At 41.4% G+C, this 26,221-nt stretch overlaps 1 protein-coding gene across 1 annotated transcript in view; it reads left to right on the forward strand.

The window, feature by feature from the left end:
* Positions 1-337: 337 nt before the first annotated feature.
* Positions 338-26,221, forward strand: part of LOC147341524 (uncharacterized) — a 28,862-nt gene continuing 2,978 nt past the window's right edge. The window contains exons 1-3 of the mRNA XM_086389727.1: positions 338-1,238; positions 1,403-1,793; positions 25,370-25,415. Coding sequence (XP_086245853.1) covers positions 1,133-1,238; positions 1,403-1,793; positions 25,370-25,415 — 543 coding nt within the window. The 5' untranslated portion in view covers positions 338-1,132. The remainder of the gene's footprint in view (positions 1,239-1,402; positions 1,794-25,369; positions 25,416-26,221) is intronic.

The following is a 26,221-nucleotide window of genomic DNA, read 5'->3' on the forward strand; positions in this document are numbered from 1 at the left end:
CTTCAGCAAGGGCTCAGGAAGGTTTCTAGAAAACATGATGAGGGGAGATAAGGGGGTGGGGGGCAGCTACAAGAAACCAGGTAATTCAGCCATGTCCACAGGGGTTCACCACAGGAGACATGTATACCTCTATAGAGCATTTACAGCCAGAAGGAATAGGAACTGTTTATAAAGATGTAGCTCAATACATAGTTGCAACAAAGGCAAAAACAAAAGGAAGGGGCTCTCTCTGTACCCCATAAGCATTCTTGAGTGTTCTAAACACTGTGCAAGTTTCTACACTTGCAATTTGATGTGGATTCGTTACTAAAATAGGCTAACGGCCTTTCTTAAGGGGGTGGGCTGGGTTTTGTTTTGTATGGCAGACTCGGACTTCAGCCTCACTGCAAAAACTCAGAGCAAGCAAAGGCCTAGCTGGTCCAATTATACACGGGGTTTATTTTCCTGTAAACAAACAGATGGCCCTCCATATCTGTGGGTTTCACATCCGCAGATGCGGAGGGCCCGCTTTGGGACTTGAGCATTCGCAGATTTTTGTATCCCCTGAGGGTCCTGGAACCAATCCCCGGCGACACCAAGGGGTGAACGTATTAGTTTGATTGCTTCTCCTTACTTAGTACTGGCTGCTGGATATGGCGGGCTGAGCCAGGAGATAGTCCCCAAACGTTTCTCCAAGGTCTACGGAGCTAGGGTGAGGGCCTGCTTTTCCCGTCCACAAATCAGGCACAGGCCCTTGGTCTGGGAAGACGCCGGACCAAGTGCGCAGTACTTGGTCAGCTAAGTTGCAACTAAGTTTGCCTGAGTTCTGCTCTCACTCACGCTCCCTACCAGCGCCCCCCGTGGTGCGCACCTGGAGTCTCCCCCGCCCCCGCACCTCCTGCCCACCCCGCCCCGGCCCCCAGGACAGCCTAGCTCCTGCCGCATGCACACCTCAGCTGACCCAACCCACAGCAGCCAATGATAAACACCCAGGGAGCGTGTATCCGGACTCTAGTCCTGACCCGACGCCAGAGTAGGCCTAACGGTGCCATATTGCGGGCCGCCGCTTCTAGCCCTGAGTCCAGAGCCGGGGTCTCGGGAGATCCAGGACAGCCTCCGCTGAAGGCACAGCCTCCTGGACAGCGGTCGCAACATGAAGCCTCAGCCGCAGCGTGGCCACAATGCCGATGCCAACACCGACGCGGCCGTCGCGGGCTTCCTCAGGCTGGGGGTCAAGGAGAATCGGGAAGAAGCTCACGGTCAGTGGCAGGCTGGGCGCTCGGTTCACAGGGTTCCTGGAAACGAATTTCCCTAGGGAGGGGCGAGCGGGAGGATTCCTCCTCAGACGCGGCGGGTTCCTGCCTCTTCCTCAGCGGGCTCGCTCGACGGCCTGATCTTTGGCTTTGGGTTTCTTGTCTTGCAGAGGCCGAGCCCGCGAAGGTCTCGCTTCCTGGAGAGAGGGGAGAGGAGCCGAAGGCTCAGTCCGAACCTGAGCAGGGAGCAGCCGCGGAGGGGAAAGAGGCGGGATATGAAGAAGGAGAAGAAAAGGAAGGCGGCGATGTGGGCGCGGGAGATGCGGGCCCCCCGGATGGGGAAAGCCGCGAGGCCAAGGCTGAGGAAGAGGCTGAGGCGGGCGCGGGCGGCGGCGAAGACGGAGAGAAGGGCGGGGAGGAGCAGCGCCCGGGAGCCGCCGTCGAGGTTCGGAAGGCGGCAGACAGGCGCCACCGAGTCTCCCGGCACACCTTCACGCTGGAGCAGCTGCGGGAGCTGGAGGGAGTTTTCCACTGCACTCCGTATCTCGATGTGGCCATGCAGTAAGCGGGCAGCTCTGGGGGCGTCGGCTGAGGCGAGCGGGTCCCTGTCCTCAGCTCCGGAGTTGAAAACCCCGGGGCCTGGGGCGGGGGCGGGGGCTCCTCTGCCCGGTGGGGATCGAGGCAGTATTACGGTGGGGAGTTTGAATAAGTCGCGTGGGGAAACTGTCGGCCCACAGTTAACAAATGAGTCGCCTGAGGCATGGTGGAGTACGTGCGCGGTTGGATTCTATTTTGATTTGAAATATTGGTCATCAGTTATTCATGGATTATATTTGCATTAATGTAAAGACTACATTGAACGTGAAAGTGAAAGTCACTCAGTCGTGTCAGACTCTTTGGGACCCCATGGACTGTATAGTCCATGGAATTCTCCAGGCCAGAATTGTGGAGTGGGTAGCAGTTCCAATCTCCAGGGAATCTTCCCAACCCAGGGATCGAACCCAGGTCTCCCGCATTGCAAGAGGATGCTTCACCAGCTGAGCCACCAGGGAAGCCCAAATACTACATTGAAAGAAAAGTGAAAGTGAAGTCGCTCAGTCGTGTCTGACTCTCTGCGATCCCATGGACTGTAGTCTAGGCTTCTCTGTCCATGGGATTTTCCAGGCAAGAGTACTGGAGTGGGTTGCCATTTCCTTCTCCAGAGGATCTTCCTGACCCAGGGATCGACCCCAGGTCTCCTGCATTGCAGGCAGACGCTTTACCCTCTGAGCCACCAGGGAATACTGCATTAAAAGATCCTTTATCTTAATTACTGAATTTTTAGTTATCCTTAAAGTTTGTGCCTGAGGTAGAATTGTACCTAAAGCAAGCTACAGGGTGGAGAATGAATGGATTGCTGAGTGTCTGTGAATGCAGATAAAATTTTAAAAGCTATCATTTACATTGCACTTACTGTGTTATGCACTTGCCCTAAAGGGTTTTCTACAGATTGTCATCGAATCTTCACAACCCTATGTGAATGTGGTAGCTACTGTTTTTTATCCCCGCTTCACCTGTTAAAAAACTGAAGCCCAGAGATGTGAAGAGACTTGCCCAAGATCCACACAGCAGGGATGTGGCTGTTCAATAGGCAAGGCCAGAGGTGATGGTGTGTTGGTCCAGGTAGTGGTAATAGAAGTGAAGAGATTAAAGAGGTATTTAGAAGGTAAAATTGATAGCAATTCATGGTAGTTTGGACATAGGAGTAAAAGGAAATGATTAAGAAAAAGATCTGAATTTCTGATTTGCCCAACTGAATGGCAGGTGGTATACTCACTGAGCTAGGGCATATTGAAAGAGTGACAGAAATTTGCAAGAGACAGAGAAGGACTGATTGGAGAGGCTGTAGGCAAACCATATCATGGAAACCTCCATGGTGGTAGATGATTTATTGAGAAGGGATGGTGAATAGCATCAACTTTGGCTCAGTATTTTCTGTTCAGTTTGATTACTCCAAGTTTGGTTGGCTTTTGCTGTGTGATAATTCTAAGAATCAGCCCAATTTCTCCCTTTCTCAAGTGTCAAACTCAAGATGCCCCTTGATTTGGGTGTCTAGAACTACCTATATCTCATTTATACCTTTTGACTGCGTTCACCCAGGTCCCCCACCTGACTCCCTCTGGTAACCACCAATCTAATCTCTCTTTTTTTAGTTTGTTTCCTTTTGAAGTATAATTGACCTACAACAATATGTTAGTTCCTGTTCTACAACATCAGATCAGATCAGATCAGTCGCTCAGTCGTGTCCGACTCTTTGCGACCCCATGAATCGCAGCACGCCAGGCCTCCCTGTCCACCACCAACTCCCAGAGTTGACTCAGACTCACATCCAACAAGTCAGTGATGCCATCCAGCCATCTCATCCTCTGTCGTCCCCTTCTCCTCCTGCCCCCAATCCCTCCCGGCGTCAGAGTCTTTTCCAATGAGTCAACTCTTCACATGAGGTGGCCAAAGTACTGGAGTTTGAGCTTTAGCATCATTCCTTCCAAAGAAATCCCAGGGCTGATCTCCTTCTGAATGGACTGGTTGGATCTCCTTGCAGTCCAAGGGACTCTCAAGAGTCTTCTCCAACACCACAGTTCAAAAGCATCAATTCTTCGGTGCTCAGCCTTCTTCACAGTCCAACTCTCACATCCATACATGACCACAGGAAAAACCATAGCCTTGACTAGACGGACCTTTATTGGCAAAGTAATGTCTCTGCTTTTGAATATGCTATCTAGGTTGGTCATAACTTTCCTTCCAAGGAGTAAGTGTCTTTTAATTTCATGGCTGCAGTCACCATCTGTCGTGATTTTGGAGCCCAGAAAAATAAAGTCTGACACTGTATCCACTGTTTCCCCATCTATTTCCCATGAAGTGGTGGGACCGGATGTCATGATCTTCGTTTTCTGAATGTTGAGCTTTAAGCCAACTTTTTCACTCTCCACTTTCACTTTCATCAAGAGGCTTTTTAGTTCCTCTTCACTTTCTGCCATAAGGCTGGTGTCATCTGCATATCTGAGGTTATTGATATTTCTCTCGGCAATCTTGATTCCAGCTTGTGTTTCTTCCAGTCCAGCGTTTCTCATGATGTACTCTGCATATAAGTTAAATAAGCAGGGTGACAATATACAGCCTCGACGTACTCCTTTTCCTATTTGGAACCAGTCTGTTGTTCCATGTCCAGTTCTAACTGTTGCTTCCTGACCTGCATACAAATTTCTCAAGAGGCAGATCAGGTGTTCTGGTATTCCCATCTCTTTCAGAATTTTCCACGGTTTATTGTGATCCACACAGTCAATGGCTTTGGCATAGTCAATAAAGCAGAAATAGATGTTTTTTTTGAACTCTCTTGCTTTTTACACGATCCAGCGGATGTTGGCAATTTGATCTCTGGTTCCTCTGCCTTTTCTAAAACCAGCTTGAACATCAAGAAGTTCACGGTTCATATATTGCTGAAGCCTGGCTTGGAGAATTTTGAGCATTACTTTACTAGCGTGTGAGATGAGTGCAATTGGCTATTCCAAATCCTGAAAGATGATGCTGTGAAAGTGCTGCACTCAATATGACAGCAAATTTGGAAAACTCAGCAGTGGCCACAGGACTGGAAAAGGTCAGTTTTCATTCCAATCCCAAAGAAAGGGAATGCCAAAGAATGCTCAAACTACTGCACAATTGCACTCATCTCACACGCTAGTAAAGTAATGCTCAAAATTCTCCAAGCCAGGCTTCAGCAATACATGAACCGTGAACTTCCTGATGTTGTACAACATAGTGATTCATTATCTCTATACATGTAAAAATGGTCACCATGAGTCTGTCACCATAAAATATATTCTATAATTATTGACTATATTCCCCACACTGTACATTTCATACCAGTTATTCATTTATTTTTCAACTGGAAGTTTTTACCTCTTAATCTCCTTCACCTATTTCTCTCCTCCCCCCACCCCTCCTTTCAGACAACCACCTGTTTTTTTTTTCTCTGTATGTATAATTTTGTCTCGTTTAGTTACATTTGTTCATTTGTTTCATTTATTAGATTCCACATGTAAGTGAAATCATACAGTGTTTGTCTTTCTGTGTCTGACTTATTTCACTAAACATAATACTCTCTAGGTCCATCCACATTGTTACAAATAGCATAATTTCATTCATTTGTATGACTGAGAAGTATTCCATTGTATATATATACCACATCTTATTTATCCATGTATCTGTTACTGGGCACTTAGGTTGCTTTCATATTTTGGCTGTTGTAAATAATGCTGCTGTGAACATTGAGGTGCAAATATCATTTTGAATTACTGTTTTCGTTTTCTTTGATATTTACCCAAGAGTGGAATTGCTGGATCGTAGGATAGTTCTATTTTTAGTTTTTTGGAGAAACCTCCATACTGTTTTCCATAATGGCTGCACCAGTTTACATTCCCACAGTGTAGGATTCCCTTTTCTCCACATCCTTGCCAACATTTGTTATCCTTTTGATGATAGCCATTTGACAGGTATGAGGTGATCTCATTATGGTCTTGATTTGCGTTTCTCTGATGATTAACAGTGTTGAGCATATTTTTTCATATGTCTGTTGGCCATCTGTGTATCTTCTTTGGAAAAATATCTATTCAGGTCTTCTGCCCATTTTTGCATTAGGTTCTTCATTTTTTGATATGAGTTGTATGAAGTGGAGTGAAAGTCACTCAGTCGTGTCCAACTCTGTGACCCCATGGGCTATACAGTCCATGGAATTCTCCAGGCCAGAATACTAGAGTGGGTAGCCTTTGCCTTCTACAGGGGATCTTCCCAATCCAGGGCTCGAACCCAGGTCTTCTGCATTGCAGGTGGATTCTTTACCAGCTGAGCCACACAAGGGAAGCCCAAGAATACTGAAGTGGGTAGCCTATCCCTTCTCCAGCCGATCTTCCCAACCCAGGAGTAGAACCAGGGTCGCCTGCATTGCAGGCGGATTCTTTACCAACTGAGCTATGAAAGAAGCCCGACTTGTTTTTATAAATATTGGATATTAAGTCCTTGTCAGTAATATCCTTTGCAAAAATTTTCTCTGATCCAGTAGGTTGTTCTTTTGTTTTGTATATGGTTTCCTTTGCTGTGCAAAAGCTTTTAAGTTCAATTAGGTCTCATTTGCTTGTTTTTGCTTTTATTTTTTTGTCTTAGGAGACAGATCCCAAAAAGTATTGCTGTGATTCATGTCAAAGAGTGTTCTGCCTGTTTTCCTCTAGGAGTTTTATAGTATCTAGTCTTACATTGCCTTATGGAGAAGGCGATGGCACCCCACTCCAGTACTCTTGCCTGGAAGATCCCATGGACAAAGGAGCCTAGTAGGCTGCAGTCCATGGGGTCACTAAGAGTTGGACATGACTGAGCGACTTCACTTTCACTTTTCACTTTCATGCACTGGAGAAGGAAATGGCAACCCACTCCAGTGTTCTTACCTGGAGAATCCCAGGGACGGGGGTGCCTGGTGGGCTGCCGTCTATGAGGTTGCCCAGAGTTGGACACAACTGAAGTGACTTAGCAGTCTTACATTTAGGTCATTAATCCATTTTGGGCTTATTTTTTAATGTTCTGTGAGAAAATGTTCTAATTTCTTTGACATGCAGCTGTCCAGTATTCCTAGTACCACTTATTAAAGAGACTGTTTTCTCTGTTGTATATTCTTACTTGCTTTGTCATAGATGGACGATAAGTACTTGGGTTTATTTCTGGACTTTCTCGTCTGTTCTAGTGATCCATGTATCTGTTCTTAATGCCAGTACCATATTGAGTTTTTTTGTGTTTTTTTTTTTGCTACACCCCATGGCTGGAAAAGGAGTATGTCAAGGCTGTATATTGTCACCCTGCTTATTTAACCTATATGCATAGTACATCATGAGAAACGCTGGGCTGGAAGAACTGAACTGAACTGATGGCATTCAGAATCTTCTCTGACCAGGGATCGAACCCAAGCCCCCTGTAGTGAAAGGGCGGTATCAGGTGTCTTAACCACTGGACTGCCAGGGAAGTGCATTGATGACTATAGCTTTGTGGTATAGTCTGAAGCCAGGGAGTGTGAAACCTCTAGCTTTCTTTTTTATTTTTTTTTCCTCAAGATTACTTTGGTCTTTTGTGGTTTCACATAAATTTCAGGATTATTTATTCTTTGGGTGAATTTATTGTTGGGTAAACAATGTCATATATTTCACTTTTTTGTAGGTTCTTTTAGTTTTTTTTTTTTAATTAATTTTTATTGGAGTATAATTGCTTTACAGTGTTGTATTGGTTTCTCCAGTACAGCAAAACGAATGAGCTATATACACATAGCCCCTCTTTTTTCTTTTATTTCTTTACCTGTCATGTATTTTGATAGAGCTTGCATTAAATCTGTAGATTGCTTTGGGTTGTATGGATATTTTAGCGATATTAATTCTTCCAATCCAAGAACATAGATTATCTTTCCATTTCTTTGTATAATTTTTAAATTCCTTCAGCAGTGTTTTATAGTTTTCAGAGTATAGGTCTTTCACTTGATGAAAGCTTATTTCACTTCCTTTGGTGAAACCAAACCTCCTTGGTTAAGATTATTCTTAGGTATTCTTTTTAATGCTATTTCAAATTTTATTCTTTTTAATGCTATTTTAAATGGGATTGTTTTCTTGCTTTCTCTGATAGCTTATTATTAAGTGTATAGAAAAGAAACACATTTCTATATATTAATCTTGAATCCTGAAACTGTACTGAATTCATTTATTAGTTCTAATAGATTTTTGGTGGAGACTTTAAAGTTATCTTTTCTAAAAAATTGAGGAGTAGTTGATACACAATATTATATGTTTTAGGTGTACAACATAGTGATTCGCAATTTTTAAAGGTTGTACTCCACTATAGTTCTTATGAAATATTGGCTGTATTCCCTGTGCTGTACAATGTATCCTTGTAGCTTATTTATTTTATACATAGTAGTTTGTACTTGTTAATCCACTACCCCTATCTTGTCCCTCTCTCTTGTCTCTCCTCACGGATAACCACTAGGTTATTGTCTATATCTGTGAGGCTTCTTTTTTGGTTATATTCAATAGTTTGTTTTCATTTTTAGATTCCACATATAAGTGGCATCATACACTATCTGCCTTTCTCTGTCCTACTTATTTATTTCACTGAACATAATACCCTCCAAGTCCATCCATGTTGTTGCAGATGGCAAAATTTCATTCTTTTTAATGTTGAGTAGTATTCTGTTGTATGTATATACCATATCTTCTTTATCCATGCCTATGTTGATGGACACTTAACGTTCCTTCCATATCTTGGCTGTTGTGAATAATGCTGGTATGAACATTGGGGTGCATGTATCTTTTGGGATTAGTTTTTCTTTTTTTTAAATATATACCTGGGATTGAAATTTCGGGGTCTTATGGTAGTTCAGTTTTTAAGTTTTTGAGAAACCTCCATACTCTTTTCTGCAGTGGCTGCACCAACTTACATTCCCAGCAACAGTGTGCAAGTGTTCTCTTTTCTCCACAAGCTTACCATCATTTGTTATTTGTAGTCTTTTTGATGATAGCCATTCTGACATGTGTGAGGTGATATCTCATTGTAGTTTTGGTTTGCATTTCTCTTGTGATTAGTGATGTCTGTTTTATTGAGGTGTAGTTGATTTCAAATATTCTATTAGTTTCAGATGTGCAACATACTGACTGAAAATTTTTATAGATTATTCTTCATTTAAAGTTATTATAAGATATTGGCTGTATTCCTGCTGCTGTAAAATAAATACATCCTTTTTAATTTTCCCATTCAGTTTCATTACTAGTAATTGATCTGTTCAAATTTTCTATTTCTTCTTGCTTCAGTCTTGGTAGACTGTACATTTCTAGGAATTTGTTAATTTCTTCTAGGTTATCCATTTTATTGATGTCTAATTAATTGTTCATAGTAGTCTCTTATGATCCTTTGTATTTCTGTGGTGTTGATTGTAACTTCTTTTTCATTTCTGATTTTATAGATTTGGACCCTCTTTTTCTTGATGAGTCTGGCTAAAGATTTATATATTTTATTTACTTTTTCAAAGAATCAACTCTTATTTGCATTGCTATTTTATATATTTTAAAATATATTTCATTTATTTCTTCTCTGATTTTTGTGATTTCTCCCTTGTACTAACTTTGGGTTTTGTTAGTTCTCCTTTTTCTAGTTCCTTTAGGTGTGCAGATAGGTTGCTTATGTGAGATTTTTCTTATTTCCTGAGGAAAGCTTGAATTACTACAAACCTCCCTCTGAAAACTGCTTTTAGTACATCCCATAGATTTTGGATTATTGTGTTTTCATTTTTGTTTGTTGCCGGGTTTGTTTGTTTGTTTGTTTGTTTTTCATCTTTGATTTCTTCAATGACTCATTCACTGTTTGGTAGCATTTTGTCTAGCCTCCATGTACTTGTGTTTTTTTGAAGCTTTTTTCCTTGCAGTTGATTTCTAGTCTCACAGCATTGTAGTTGGAAAAGATGCTTGATACCATTTCAGTTTTCTTAAATTTATTGACACTTGTTTTGTAGAGAATGTTCCACGTGCACAAGAGAATGTGTTCAGTTCACTTCAGTTGCTCAGTCGTGTTTGATACTTTGCAATCCCATGGACTGCAGTACGCCAGGCCTCCCTGTCCATTGCCAACTCCCGGAGTTTACTCAAACTAATGTCCATTGAGTTGGTGATGCCATCCAACCATTTCATCCTCTTTCATTCCCGTCACCTCCTGCCTTCAATCTTTCTGAGCATCAGGGTCTTTTCCAATGAGTCAGTTCTTCCCATCAGGTGGCCAAAGTATTGGAGTTTCAGCTTCAGCATCAGTCCTTCCAATGAATATTCAGGACTGATTTCCTTTAGGATGGACTGCTTGGATCTCCTTGTAGTCCAAGGGACTCTCAAGAGTCTTCTCCAACACCACAGTTCAAAAGCATTGATTCTTCTGCACTCAGCTTTTATAATCCAACTCTCAGGTCCTTACATGACTACTGGAAAAACCAGAGTTTTGACTAGACAACCCTTTGTTGGCAAAGTAATGTCTCTGCTTTTGAATATGCTGTTTAGATTGGTCATAACTTTTCTTCCAAGGAACAAGCGTCTTTTAATTTCATGGCTGCAATCGCCATCTGCAGTGATTTTGGAGCCCCCCAAAATAAAGTCTGCCACCGTTTCCACTGTTTCCCCATCTATTTGCCATGAAGTGATGGGACCAGATGCCATGATCTTAGTTTTCTGAATGTTGAGCTTTAAGCCAACTTTTTCACTCTCCTGTTTCACTTTCATCAAGAGGCTCTTTATTTCTTCTTCACTTTCTGCCATAAGGGTGGTGTCATCTGCATATCTGAGATTATTGATATTTCTCCTGGCAATCTTGATTCCAGCTTGTGCTTCATCCAGCCCGATGTTTCTCATGATGTACTCTGCGTATAAGTTAAATAAGCAGGGTGACAATATATAGCATTGACAAACTCCTTTCCCGATTTGAAACCAGTCTGTTGTTCCGTGTCCAGTTCTGACTGTTGCTTCCTGATCTGCATACAGATTTCCCAGGAAGCAGGTCAGGTGGTCTGGTATTCCCATCTCTTTAACAATCTTCCACAGTTATTGTGATCCACACAGTCAAAGGCTTTGGCATAGTCATTAAAGCAGAAATAGATGTTTATCTGGAACTCCCTTGCTTTTTTGATGATCCAATGGATATTGGCTATTTGATCTCTGGTTGAAAGTTCATGGTTCACGCACTGTTGAAGGCTGGCTTGGAGAATTTTGAGCATTACTTTGCTAGCGTGTGAGATGAGAGCAATTGTGCGGTAGTTTGAGCGTTCTTTGGCATTGCTTTTCTTTGGGATTGGAATGAAAACTGACCTTTTCCAGTCCTGTGGCCACTGCTGAGTTTTCCAAATTTGCTGGCATATAAGTGCAGCACTTTCACAGCATCATATTTCAGGATTTGAAATAGCTCAACTGGAATTCCATCACCTCCACTAGCTTTGTTTGTAGTGATGCTTCCTAAGTCCCACTTGACTTCACATTCCAGGATGCCTGGCTCGAGGTGAGTGATCACACCATCATCTTCATCTGGGTCATGAAGAACGTTTTTGTTTAGTTCTTCCATGTATTCTTGCCACCTCTACTTAATATTTTCTGCTTCTATTAGGTCATTACCATCTCTGTCTTTTATTGTGCCCATCTTTGCATGAAACGTTCCCTTGGTATCTCTAATTTTCTTTTTAAAATTTTGTTATTTTTATTTGTAATGTTATTGATGTATAGTTGTATAATATTATACTGGTTTTAGGTGTACAACTCATGATGCATCATTTGTATACATTGTGCAGGGATTACAACAATAAGTTTAGTTATCCTGTGCCACCATACAAGGTAATACAATAATATTAACTACAATACCTGTGCTGTATATTACATCCCCATGACATGTTTTTTTAAATTAATTTATTTATTTTACTTTACAATATTGTATTGGTTTTTGCCATACATTGAATTGAATCTTCTGTGAGTGTACATGTGTTCCCCATCCTGAACCTCCCTCACACCTCCCTCCCCATCCCATCCCTCTGGGTCATCCCAGTGCAACAGCCCCGAGCACCCTGTATCATGCATCAAACCTGGCCTGAAGATTTGTTTCACATACGATATTTTACATGTTTCAATGCCATTCTCATATCTCGTATCATACCACCCTCGGCCTCTCCCACAGAGTCCAAAAGACTGTTCAATACATCTGTGTCTCTTGCTGTCTTGCATACAGGGTTATCGTTACCTTCTTTCTAAATTCCATATATATGTGTTAGTATACTGCACCTGACCTGCCTCTTGAGAAACTTATATGCAGGTCAGGAAGCAACAGTTAGAACTGAACATGCAACAACAGACTGGTTCCAAATAGGAAAAGGAGTACGTCAAGGCTGTATATTGTCACTGTGTTTATTTAACTTATATGCAGAGTACATCATGAGAAATGCTGGGCTGGAAGAAGCACAAGCTGGAATCAAGATTGCCAGGAGAAATATCAATAACCTCAGATATGCAGATGATACCACCCTTATGGCAGAAAGTGAAGAGGAACTAAAGAGCCTCTTGATGAAAGTGAAAGAGGAGAGTGAAAAAGTTGGCTTAAAGCTCAACATTCAGAAAACAAAGATCATGGCATCTGGTCCCACCACTTCATGGGAAATAGATGGGGAAACAGTGGATACAGTGTCAGACTTTATTTTTTTGGGCTCCAAAATCACTACACATGGTGATTGCAGCCATGAAATTAAAAGACGCTTACTCCTTGGAAGGAAAGTTATGACCAACCTAGACAGCATATTCAAAAGCAGAGACATTACTTTGCCAATAAAGGTCCGTCTAGTCAAGGCTATGGTTTTTCCTGTGGTCATGTATGGATGTGAGAGTTGGACTGTGAAGAAAGCTGAGCGCCAAAGAATTGATGCTTTTGAACTGTGGTGTTGGAGAAGACTCTTGAGACTCCCTTGGACTGCAAGGAGATCCAACCAGTCCATTCTAAAGGAGATCAGTCCTGGGTGTTCTTTGGAAGGAATGATGCTAAAGCTGAAACTCCAGTAGTTTAGCCACCTCCTGCGAAGAGTTGACTCATTGGAAAAGACTCTGATGCTGGGAGGGATTGGGGGAGGAGGAGAAGGGGACGACAGAGGATGAGATGGCTGGATGACATCACCAACTTGATGGACATGAGTTTGAGTGAACTCCGGGAGTTCGTGATGGACAGGGAGGCCTGGCGTGCTGCAATTCATGGGGTCGCAGAGTCGGACACGACTGAGTTGCTGAACTGAACTGAACTGATACTGTATTTGTGTTTTTCTTTCTGGCTTACTTCACTCTGTATAATAGGCTCCAGTCATCCACCTCATAGAACTGATTCAAATGTATTCTTTTTAATGACGGAATAATATTCCATTTTGTATATGTACCACAGCTTTCTTATCCATTCATCTGCTGATGGACATCTAGGTTGCTTCCATGTCCTGGCTATTATAAATAATGCTGTGATGAACATTGGGGTTCACGTGTCTCTTTGATTCTGGTTTCCTCAGTGTGTATGCCCAGCAGTGGGTTTGCTGGGTCATGTGGCAGTTCTATTTTCAGTTTTTTAAGGAATCTCCACACTGTTATCCCTAGTGGCTGTAGTAGTTTGCATTCTCACCAACAGTGAAAGAGGGTTCCCTTTTCTCCACACCCTCTCCAGCATTTATTATTTGTAGACTTTTGGATCGCAGCCATTCTGACTGGTGTGAAATGGTACCTCATTGTGGTTTTGATTTGCATTTCTCTGATAATGAGTGATGTTGAGCATCTTTTCATGTGTTTGTTAGCCATCTGTATGTCTTCTTTGGAGAAATGTCTGTTTAGTTATTTGGCCCACTTTTGATTGGGTCTTTTATTTTTCTGGAAATGTGCTGCAGGAGTTGTTTGTATATTTTTGAGATTAGTTCTTTGTCCGTTGCTTTGTTTGCTATTATTTTCTCCCATTCTGAAGGCTGTCTTTTCACCTTGCTTCGAGTTTCCTTTGTTGTGCAGAAGGTTTTAATTTTAATTAGGTCCCATTTGTTTATTTTTGCTTTTATTTCCCATATTCTGAAAAGTGGGTCATAGAGGATCCTGCTGTGATTTATGTCAGAGAGTGTTTTGCCTATGTTTTCCTCTAGGAGTTTTATAGTTTCTGGTCTTACATTTAGATCTTTAATCCATTTTGAGTTTATTTTTGTGTATGGTGTTAGAAAGTGTTCTAGTTTCATTCTTTTACATGTGGTTGACCAGTTTTCCCAGCACCACTTATTAAAGAGATTATCTTTTCTCCATTGTATATTCTTTCTTCCTTTGTCAAGATAAGATGTTCATAGGTGTGTGGATTTATCTCTGGGCTTTCTATTTTTTTCCATGAATCTATATTTCTGTCTTTGTACCAGTACCATACTGTCTTGATGACTGTGGCTTCATAGTAGAGCCTGAAGTCAGGCAGGTTCATTCCTTCAGTTCTGTCCTTCTTTCTCAAGATTTCTTTGGCTATTAAAAGTTTTTTGTATTTCCATACAAATTGTGAAATTATTTGTTCTAGTTCTCTGAAAAATATCATTGGTAGCTTGATAGGGATTGCACTGAATCTATAGATTGCTTTGGGTAGTATACTCATTTTCAGTATATTGATTCTTCCAATCCAAGCACTCGGTATATTTCTCCATCTATTAGTGTCCTCTTTGATTTCTTTCACCAGTGTTTTATAGCTTTCTATGTATGGGTCTTTTTGTTTCTTTAGGTAGATATATTCCTAAGTATTTTATTCTTTTCATTGAAATGGTGAATGGAATTGTTTCCTTAATTTCTGTTTTATCATTGTTAGTCTATAGGAATGCAAGGGATTTCTGTGTGTTAATTTTATATCCTGCAACTTTACTATATTCATTGATTAGCTCTAGTAATTTTCTGGTGGAGTCTTTAGGGTTTTCTATGTAGAGGATCATATAATCTGCAAACAGTGAGAGTTTTACTTCTTCTTTTCTAATCTGGATTCATTTTATTTCTTTTTCTGCTCTGATTGCTGAGGCCAAAACTTCCAAAACTGTTGAATAGTAGTGGTGAGAGTGGGCACCCTTGTCTTGTTCCTGACTTTAGGGGAAATCCTTTCAATGTTTCACCATTGAGGATAATGTTTGCTGTGGGTTTGTCATATATAGCTTTTATTATGTTGAGGTATGTTCCTTCTATTGCTGCTTTCTGGAGGGTTTTTATCATGAATGGATGTTGAATTTTGTCAAAGGCTTTCTCTGCATCTATTGAGATAATCATATGGTTTTTATTTTTCAACATGTTAATGTGGTATATTACATTGACTGATTTGTGGATATTGAAGAATCCTTGCATCCCTGGGATAAAGCCCACTTAGTCATGATGTATGATCTTTTTAATATGTTGTTGGATTCTATTTGCTAGAATTTTGTTAAGGATTTTTGCATCTACGTTCATCAGTGATATTGTCCTGTAGTTTTCTTTTTTGTGGCATCTTTGTCAGGTTTTGGTATTAGGGTGATGGTGGCCTCATAGAATGAGTTTGGAAGTTTACCTTCCTCTGCAATTTTCTGGAAGAGTTTGAGTAGGATAGGTGTTAGTTCTTCTTTAAATTTTCATAGAATTCAGCTGTGAAGCCGTCTGGTCTTGGGGTTTGTTTGTTGGAAGATATCTTGTTACAGTTTCAATTTCTGTGCTTGTGATGGGTCTGTTAAGATTTTCTGTTTCTTCCTGGTTCAGTTTTGGAAAGTTGTACTTTTCTAAGAATTTGTACATTTCTTCCAAGTTGTCCATTTTATTGGCATATAGTTGCTGATAATAGTCTCTTATGATCCTTTGTATTTCTGTGTTGTCTGTTGTGATCTCTCCATTTTCATTTCTAATTTTGTTGATTTGATTTTTCTCCCTTTGTTTCTTGATGAGTCTGGCTAAAGGTTTGTCAATTTTATTTATCCTCTCAAAGAACCACCTTTTGGTTTTGTTGATTTTTGCTATGGTGTCTTTTGTTTCTTTTGCATTAATTTCTGCCCTAATTTTTAAGATTTCTTTCCTTCTCCTAACCCTGGGTTTCATAATTTCTTTCTTTTCAAGTTGCTTTAGGTGTAGAGTTAGGTTATTTATTTGACTTTTTTCTTGTTTCTTGAGGTAAGCCTGTATTGCTATGAACCATCCCCTTAGTACTGCTTTTACAGTGTCCTGTAGGTTTTGGGTTGTTGTGTTTTCATTTTCATTTGTTTCTATGCATATTTTGATTTCTTTTTTGATTTCTTCTGTGATTTTTTAGTTGATCAGCAGCATGTTGTTCAGCCTCCATATGTTGGGATTTTTAATAGTTTTTTCTCCTGTAATTGAGATCTAATCTTACTGCATTGTGGTCAGAAAAGATGCGTGGAATGATTTCAATTTTTTTTTTAATTTACCAAGGCTAGATTTATGGCCCAAGATGTGGTCTATCCTGGAGAAAGTTCCGTGTGTACTTGAGAAAAAGGTGAAATTCATTGTTTTGGGATGAAATGTCCTATAGATATCAATTAGGTCTAACTATCTATTGTATCATTTAAAGTTTGTGTTTCTTTGTTAATTTTCTATTTAGTTCATCTATCCATAGGTGTGAGTGGGGTATTAAAGTCTCCCACTATTATTTTGTTATTGTTAATTTCCCCTTTCATACTTGTTAGCATTTGTCTTACATATTGTGGTGCTTCTATGTTGCTGCTGCTGCTAAGTCGCTTCAGTCATGTCCGACTCTGTGCGACCCCATAGATGGCCTCCTACCAGGCTCCTCTGTTCCTGGGATTCTCCAGGCAAGAACACTGGAGTGGGTTGCCATTTCCTTCTCCAATGCATGAAAGTGAAAAGTGAAAGTGAAGTTTCTCAGTTGTGTCCAACTCTTAGCGACCTCATGGACCCCAGTGTACCAGGCTCCTCCGTCCATGGGATTTTCCAGGCAAGAGTACTGGAATGTGGTGCCATTGCCTTCTCCGGCTCCTATGCTGGGTGCATATATATTTATGATTGTTATATCTTCTTCAATTGATCCTTTGATCATTATGCAGTGTCTTTCTTTGTCTCTTTTCACAGCCTTTGTTTTAAAGTCTATTTTATCTGATATGAGTATTGCTCCTCCTGCTTTCTTTTGGTCTCTATTTGCACAGAATATCTTTTTCCAACCCTTCACTTTCAGTCTGTATGTGTCCCTTGTCTCGAAGTGGGTCTCTTGTAGACAACATATATAGGGGTCTTGTTTTTGTATCCATTAAGCCAGTCTTTGTCTTTTGGTTGGGGCATTCAACCCATTTACATTTAAGGTAATTACTGATAAATATGATCCCATTGCCATTTACTTTATTGTTTTGGGTTCAAGTTTATACACCCTTTTTGTGTTTCCTGCCTAGAGAAGATCCTTTAGCATTTGTTGGAGAGCTGGTTTGGTGGTGCTGAATTCTCTCAGCTTTTGCATGTCTGTAAAGCTTTTGATTTCTCCTTCATATTTGAATGAGATCCTTGCTGGGTACAGTGATGTGGGCTGTAGGTTATTTTCTTTCATCACTTTAAGTATTCCCTGCCATTCCCTTCTGCCTGAAGAGTTTCTATTGAACGATCAGCTGTTATCCTTATGGGGATCCCCTTGTGTGTTATTTGTTGTTGTTCCCTTGCTGCTTTTAATATTTGTTCTTTGTGTTTGATCTTTGTTAATTTGATTAATATGTGTCTTGGGGTGTTTTGCCTTGGGTTTATCCTGTTTGGGACTCTCTGGGTTTCTTGGACTTGAGTGATTATTTCCTTCCCCATTTTAGGGAAGTTTTCAGCTATTATCTCCTCAAGTATTTTCTCATGGTCTTTCTTTTTGTCTTCTTCTTCTGTGACTCCTATGACTCGAATATTGGGGCGTTTAACATTGTCCCAGAGGTCTCTGAGGTTGTCTTCATTTCTTTTAATTCGTTTTTCTTTTTTCCTCTGATTCATTTATTTCTACCATTGTATCTTCTACCTCACTTATTGTATTTTCTGCCTCTGTTATTCTACTGTTGGTTCCCTCCAGAGTGTTTTGATCTAATTTATTGCATTATTCATTATATATTGACTCTTTTTTATTTCTTCTAGGTCATTGTTAAACCTTTCTTGCATCTTCTCAATCCTTGTCTCCAGGCTATTTATCTGTAACTCCAATTTGTTTTCAATATTTTGGATCATTTTTGCTATCATTATTTGGAATTCTTCATCAGGTAGATTCCCTATCTCTTCCTCTTTTGTTTGATTTGGTGGGCATTTATCCTGTTCCTTTACCTGCTGGGTATTTCTCTGTCTTTTCATCTTGTTTATATTGCTGTGTTTGGGGTGGCTTTTGTGGCAGTTGGTGGTTCCTCTTTATTGTGGAGGTTCCTGACTGTGGGTGGGGCTGGACGCATGGCTTGTCAAGGTTTCCTGGTTAGGAAAGCATATGTCAGTGTTCTGATGGGTCGAGCTGGATTTCTTCTCTCTGGAGTGCAGTGAAGTGTCCAGTAATGAGTTTTGAGATGTCAGTGGGTTTGGTGTGACTTTGGGCAGCCTGTATATTGAGGCTCAGGGTTATGTTCCTGTGTTGCTGGAGAATTTGCATGGTATGTCTTGCTCTGGAACTTGTCTGCCCTTGGGTGGTGCTTGGTTTCAGTGTAGGTGTGGAGGCGTTTGATAAGCTCCTATTGATTAATGTTCCCTGGATTCAGGAGTTTTCTGGTGTTCTCAGGATTTGGACTTAAGCCTCCTGCCTCTGGTTTTCAGTATTATTCTTACAGTAGCCTCAAGACTTCTCCATCTATAGAGCACTGATGATAAAACATCTAAGTTAATGATGAAACGTTTCTCCACAGTGAGGGACACCTGGAGAATTACACAGAGTTACATGGAGAAGAGAAGAGGGAGGAGGGAGATAGAAGTGACCAGGAGGAGAAGAGGGGGAATCAAAAGGGGAGAGAGCAAGCTAGCCAGTAATCAGTTCCCTATGTGCTGTCCACAGTCTGGACCCCTCAGAGATGTTCATGGAGTTACACAGAGAAGAGAAGAGGGGGGAAGGAGACAGAGGTGGCCAGGATGATAAAAGGGGGAATTAAAAGGAGAGAGACAGATCCAGCCAGTAATCAGTTCCCTAAGTGTTCTCCACAGCCCAGAACACACAAAGAGATTCACCTAGTTGGGTAGAGAAGGAAAGGGGGAGGGGGGAGATAGAGGCGACCTGGTGGAGAAAAAGGAGAGTCCAAAGGGGGAGAGAGCAGTCAGGCCAGTGATTTCGCTCCCAAGTAAAAATGGGTACTGAAGATTGGGTTCTTAAAGTTACAAAGTTGATAACAAATACCAAAAAGCAAAGATTAAAAATTTTGATTAGTGGTTATATTCTCAAAAATACAATATTAAAAAAAAAAACAAAAACAAAAATGAAACAAAACAAAAGCAAAACACAAAGTCACAGAAATTATAATATATATATATGAAGTTTGCTTTAAAAATAGGGCCTTTCTTTTTTTATTCCCCTAAGGTAATAGTAGGTTATAAAAATGAAAATTAAATGAGTAATGGGGACTTAAAAATAACAAAAAAAGTAAAATAATAAAATTAAAATAAAATGAAACAAAAAAATTTTTTTAATTTAAAAATGATAAAAGTAAAAATATATCTAAGACTTTCCCTGGAGCTGTTGTGGACAGTGTGGGGTCAGTTCATTTTCAGATAGTTTCTTGGTCTGGCTTGTACTTCTCACTGTCTATGGATAGGCCCCTTCCTATGTATCGGTGCTAACTACAGGATTTTAATCTATTGCACCTGCCACTTCCAAAGTGGTTCCCTCTGTTTATGTTAGCTTCTTCTGTTTGCTGGTCTCTTCAGTGTCTAATTTCCGCCCTGATACAAGGGGTGCAGTGGTGGTCACTTTTTTTTTAGGCTCGCTTGTTCAGTCGTGCTTTGGGGAGGGAGGAACACTGCAAACAAATATCACTGCGTGTGTTCAGTTATTAAGCCACACTGGGTTTGCTCCGCTCACGGCGTGTGTGCTTTCCCAGTCTACACTGTTCAGACTCTAGGTTTCTTTGCCAGGAACTGTCTGATGCGGGCCCTGGTTTGCATGCACTTCCCAGGTCTAAGCTGCTCAGGTTCAGGTTCTCGGGTACTCTGCAAAGGCGCAGACTTGGTTGGGCCTGCTTTTGCGCCCGTCCCAGGTCCGAGCAGCTCAGGTGACCAGGTCCTTGGCGCGCGTAGTCGCCCCCAGTTGAAGGCTGTGACTTATCCCCTCCTCTGTCCCAGCCGCTCGGTTTTTTGGGTGTACAACGGGCGCGCCTTCTCTCTTCTGGGAAGCTGATCTCTGGCTGCGACCCTCCCGGTGCATGTCGACCATCCACAATCCCAAGAAGTCTTGGTTAGCAATGAAATCTGCTTGCAGTTTGGTATAGGATGCCTCTCTGAGGCTGCGATTGCCCCGTTCCAGCTCTGGCTGCCCTCGCCTGCCTGTCTCCAGTGGGGTATGGACTGGTCCGCAGCCAGCTAGCTCTGCTCAGTCCTTTGTTCTGTGAGCTTGCCTAGAGGTGGTTAGGGCTTTTTGCAGGATCACAGGATAACTATCCCACAGTCTGGGTTGCTATCTCAAGCTAGTTCCCTCAGATTGCCCTCAGGGCATTCAGGCCTGGTCCTTATCCTAAGCAATGCCATCCACCTCTCCCTGTCCCTCCGCTGCTTGCTGGTGGGGGATGCGAGCCTCTGGGCTGTCGCACCACTGGGAGTTGCTGTTGGGCACATAATCTGTGGGTTTTAATTATTTATTTTTTCTCCCTGTTATTTTGCCCTCTGAGATTCCAAGGCTCCCCACAGACCCACCAGAGAGAGTATTTCCTGATGTTTGGAAACCTCTCTTTTTTAAGACTCCCTTCCCTTGACGGATCTACGTCCCTACCTCTTTTGTCTCTCTTTTTATCTTTTATATTTTGTCCTACCTCCTTTTGAAGACAATGGTCTGCTTTTCTGGGTGCCTGATGTCCTCTGCCAGCATTCAGAAGTTGTTCTGTGGAATTTGCTCAGCGCTCGAATGTTATTTCAATGAATTTGTGGGGGAGAAAGTGGTCTCCCAGTCCTATTCCTCCACCATCTTAGGACCGCCCCCTCTAATTTTCTTGAAGAGAGCTCTAGTTTTTCCCATTCTATTGTTTTCCTCTATTTCTTTGCATTGATTGCTGAGGAAGTCTTTCTTATCTCTCCTTGCTATTCTTTGGAACTCTGCATTCAAATGGGTATATCTTTCCTTTTCTCCTTTGCCTTTCACTTCTCTTCTTTTCATAGCTGTTTCTAAGGCCTCCTCAGACAACCACTTTGCCTTTTTCATTTTTTTTCCCTTGGGGATGGTCTTGATCCCTCCTTCCTGTACAATATCATGAACCTCTGTCCATAGATCTTCAGGCACTCTGTCTATCAGATCTAATCCCTTGAATCTATTTGTCACTTCCACTGTATAATTGTAAGGGATTTAATTTAGGTCATATCTGAATGGTGTAGTGCTTTTCCCTACTCTCTTCAATTTAAGTCTGAATGTGCCAATAAGGAGTTTATGGTCTGTGCCACAGTCAGCTCCCAGTCTTGTTTCTGCTGACTGTATAGAACTCCTCTGCTGCAAAGAATATAATCAGTCTGATTTCAGTATTGCCCATCTGGTGATGTCCATGTGTAGAGTCTTCTTTTGTGTTGTTGGAAGAGGGTGTTTGCTATGACCAGTGCATTGTCTTGGCAAAACTCTGTTAGCCTTTGCCCTGCTTCATTCTGTACTCCAAGGCCAAATTTGCCTGTTACTCCAGGTATTTCTTGACTTTCCACTTTTGCATTCCAGTCCCTTATAATGAAAAGGACATCTTTTTTTGGGTGTTAGTTCTAGAAGGTCTTGTAGTTCTTCATAGAACTGTTCAACTTCAGCTTCTTCAGCATTACTGGTCAGGGCATAGACTTGGATTACTGTGATATTGAATGGTTTGCCTTGGAAACAAACGGAGATCATTCTGTCGTTTTTGAGATTTCATCCACGTACTTCCTTTCGGACTCCTTTGTTGACTATGATGGCTACTCCATTTCTTTTAAGGGATTCCTGCCCACAGTAGTAGATATAATGGTCATCCAAGCTAAATTCACCCATTCCAGTCCACCTTAGTTTATTGATTCCTAAAATGTCGACATTCCTAAAATGTCAACGTGTATTCTGCTGCTTTTGGATGGGATGCTCTATCAGTCCATTAAGTCTAATATGTCATTTGAGATCAGTGTTTCCTTATTGATTTTCTGTCTGGATGATCTGTCCGGTGATGTAAGTGGGGTGTCACAGTCCTGAATATCATGTTTACTGTCAGTTTCTCCTTTATGTTTGTTAGTACCTACTGTATGTATTTTAGGTGCTCTTATGTTGGGTGTCTATATATTTATAGTTGTTACATCTTCTTGAGTTGATTCTATGTTAATTATGTAATGTCTGTCTCTTGTTACGGTCTCTGTTTGAAAGACTAAGTTTATCTGATACAAGTGTTCCTATCCCAGCTTTCTTTTGATTTACATTTGCATGGGATACCTTTTTGCATCCTCTCACTTTTTGTCTGAGTATTTAGATCAGCAGGGAGACTCCTGTAGGCAGCGTGTATGTGGGATTTGTTTCTGTGTCCAGTCAGCCACTCTGTGTCTTTTAATTGAAGCATTTATTCCATGTATATTTACGTAATTATTGGTAGGTACATATTTACTGCCATTTTGTTAATTCTTTTCTTTTTGTTCTTTTCTTCTTCTTTGCTCTCTTCCTTTGTGATTTGATGGCTTTCTTTAGTGTTATGTTTGGATTCCTTTCTCTTTTGTTGTATGTGTGTCCATTATAGATTTTTGGTTTGTGGTTACCATGAGGTTTATATAGCTAGTGTATTCGGTTATGCTTACATATACATATGTTTGTATATGTATTCTTTTTCAGATTCTTTCCATTATAGTTTATTATATGATAATGACTAGCCTTCCCTGTGCTATACAGTAAATCCTTGTTTTTTTAATCTGTTTTATATATGGTAGTGTGCATCTGTTAATCCCATACTCCCAACTTATTCCCCCTCCTCAGAAACCATAAATTTGTTTTCTACCTCTGTGAATCTGTTTCTGTTTTGTAAAAAAGTTCATTTGTACTGTTTTGTGATTCTGCATGTAAAGTGATATCTTATAATGTTTGTCTTTGTTGGAATTAATTCACTTTGCCTAATACTATCCAGGTCCACCCACATGGTTACAAATGGCAGAATTTCCTTCTTTTTATGGCTGAGTAATATTCCATTGTGTACACATACAATGGAATCTTTGTATCTTTATCCATTCATCTTTATCCATTCATCTGTTGATGAACACTTAGAGTGCTTCCATGTTTTAGCTGTTGTAAACAGTGCCATTATGAACATTGGTGTATGTGTATCTTTTCTACTTAGAATTTTGCTCTTTTCTAGATATATGCCCAGATGTTTGATAAGCAGTGTTGAGAATCTTTTCATGTGCTTGATGGCCGTCTATATGTCTTCTTTGAAGAAATATCTGGGCTTAATTTAAAAAATACAGAAATAGCTCATACAACTTAATAACAACAGCAACAAAAACCCAACCCAATCAAAAAAGGGGCAGAAGACCAAAACAGAGATTTCTCCAAAGAAGACACGTCTGTGTGTGTGCACCTTTGTGTCTAACTCTTTGTGACCCCATGAATTCTTGTCTTGGAGATTCCATGCACAGAGAAGCCTGACAGGCTACAGTCCCATACATTCACAATGAGTTGGACACGATAGAGCACATATGTGCCCACACACACACACGTCTTCTTTGGAGAAATGTCAATTTAGGTCGTCTCATTTTTTGATTGAGTTGTTTTGTCATTGTTATTGAGTTGTATGAGCTGTTTGCATATTTTGAAAATTAAGCTCTTGTCAATTGCATCATTCGCGAATACTTTCTTCTGTTTCATAAACCTATGGACTTTCGTTTTCTTTATGGCTTCCTTTGCTGTGTAAAAGCTTATAACTTTACTTTTTATTCTTTTCTTATTTGTGTTAATAGCCTTTTCTTTTTTGCTTAGAGAAGTTCCTTTAATATTTCTTGTAAATCATGTTTAGTGGTGTTGAACACTTAGCTTTACTTGTCTCTAAAAGTCTTTATCTCTTCTTCAACTCTGAATGATAGCTTTTCCAGGTAGAGTATTCTTTGCTGTAGATTTTCCCCCTTTGGTCACATTAAATACACTCTGTCACTTCCTCTGGTCATCAGAGCTATATGCTCCAGGAGTGCTTTCTATACGGGCTGTATGAGCCCTTCCGTTGTGGTGGGCTGAGTACCATGGGTGGACCCCTGGTCTGGTGGTTACCAGGCATTGCCTAGTGCATAGGCTGCTGGCCCACCGGTGTTTGGGGCTGGGTCCTGGGACCTCTGGTGGGCAAGCGTGGTTCTTGGGTGACTGGGGACTCAGAAGCTCCTATGGCAAATGACTTGTTGCTGAGTGAGGCTGTGACCCTGCCTGGCTAGCGGCTTGCTTTGGGGTGTGCCAGGATTAGTGCCAATAGACTGGGGGGAGGGCTGGGTCACAGTACTAATAATCTAGAGGGAGGATTTCAAACTGGCCCTTGCCAGCAGCAGAGTGCTCACGGTCCAACGAGCACCTTAAAATGGCTGCTGCCAGCATCTGTGTCCCCAGGGTGAGCTGTAGTTGTTTCCTGCCTCTTTAGGAGATTCTCCAGATCAACAGGTAGGTCTGATCGAGGCTCCTTTCAAATCACTGCTTCTGCCCTGGGTCCCAGAGCATGTGAGACTTTGGGTTCACCCTTTCAGAGTGGAGTCTCAATTTCTCACAGCTCCAGGTCTCCTGAAAGGAAGCCCTGCTGGTCTTCAAAGCCAAATGTTCTGAGAGCTTATCTTCCCAGCACAGGACCCCAGGCTAGGAAATCTAGTGTGCTCAGACCCCTTGCTTCTTGTGGTGAATCTCTTCAATTATAATTATCCTCCTGTGTATTGGTTGCCTGGTGGCTCAGATGGTTAAGAATCCACCTGCAATGCAGGAGACCTGGGTTTGACTCCTGGGTTGGGAAGATCCCCTGGAGGAGGGCTTGGCAATCCAATCCAGTTTTCTTGCCTGGAGAATCCCCATGGACAGAGGAGCCTGGTGGGATCCAGTCCATGGCGTCCCAAAGAGTAGGACACAGCTGAGTGACTAAGTCCAGGACGTATGAGTTGCTGACCTGTGGGTGTGAGTCTTGACTATACCCCTTCTCCACCCTTCCTGTCCATCTTATTGTGTCTCCTTCTTTATATCTGTAGCTGTGGAAGATCTTGTCTGGTCATCTTTCAGGTCATTCTCATCAATAGCCTCTCTGTATATAGTTGTAATTTTGGTGTGCCCAAGGGAGGAAGTAAGCTCAGAGTTTTCTTATGCTGTTATCTTGGCTACTCTCTGAGTAAATATCTTAAATAGTGAGAAATGTACAACATATATTTCATTTCATGCATAATGTCAAATGCTGAATATTTGTAATTATTCCCCCTCAGACAGGAGCTTGCAAGATGCATGGGAGTGACTGAACATAGAATACTGGTGAGTAAACAAAAAAAGCACTTTGGCGTAACAGCCATTCTAAAACCCACTTCAGGAACTGGATACCTTATCCTGGACATTCTCACTTTGGTTTGTGTTTGTAGCCTGCATTATGTTTGGGAAATAAGATTGGAACTTCTGGGACTTTGGGGCCAGAATAGATACCTCTTCAGTAAAGTAAACTCCTTCTAACACTGATTTCCTTTAGGGGGCAATTCTCTGTGGACTCATGTTGGGACTGAGTCTGACTTGGGAATTATTTAAATTAATGCACCAGATAGCTGGGTTTTAAGGGGGTCCACCGCTTGAGTGGCAACTCACTCCAATATTCTTGCCTGGAGAATCCCCATGGACAGAGGAGCCTGGTGGGCTACAGTCCATGGGGTCACAAAGCGTCAGACACGACTGAGCGACTAAGCATGCAAGGGGTCCAAGTATAGTAAATTATTTAAAATATTTAAGCCAGGCATGAGCTCTTTCTGCAAGGAGTGAATTTTCAAGTATTCAGGCATTTGGGTAAGGGAATAATTCACCTCAGGACGCAACATATGAGCAACAAATGTACGTTTAGTTTAGCTGAGACTGATGGGGAGGGGCATGATTTAAAATTCCAAGTGCTGGATCCTCCTGCTGTTGTTTTTGTGTGTTTGGTAGAGCAACGCAGGAGACACAAGAGACGTGGGGTCCATCCCTATTTTAGGAAGACCTCCTGGAGTAGGAAATGGCAACCTGCTTCAGTATTCTTGCCTGGAAAATACCGTGGACAGAGGAGCCTGGCAGGCTCTGTGGGGTTGCAAAGAGTCAGA

Source organism: Bos grunniens, chromosome X (genome assembly GCF_055505025.1).
Source record: "Bos grunniens cultivar Pamir isolate PY7600 chromosome X, Bosgru_T2T1.0, whole genome shotgun sequence".
Classification (NCBI taxonomy): Eukaryota; Metazoa; Chordata; class Mammalia; order Artiodactyla; family Bovidae; genus Bos; species Bos grunniens.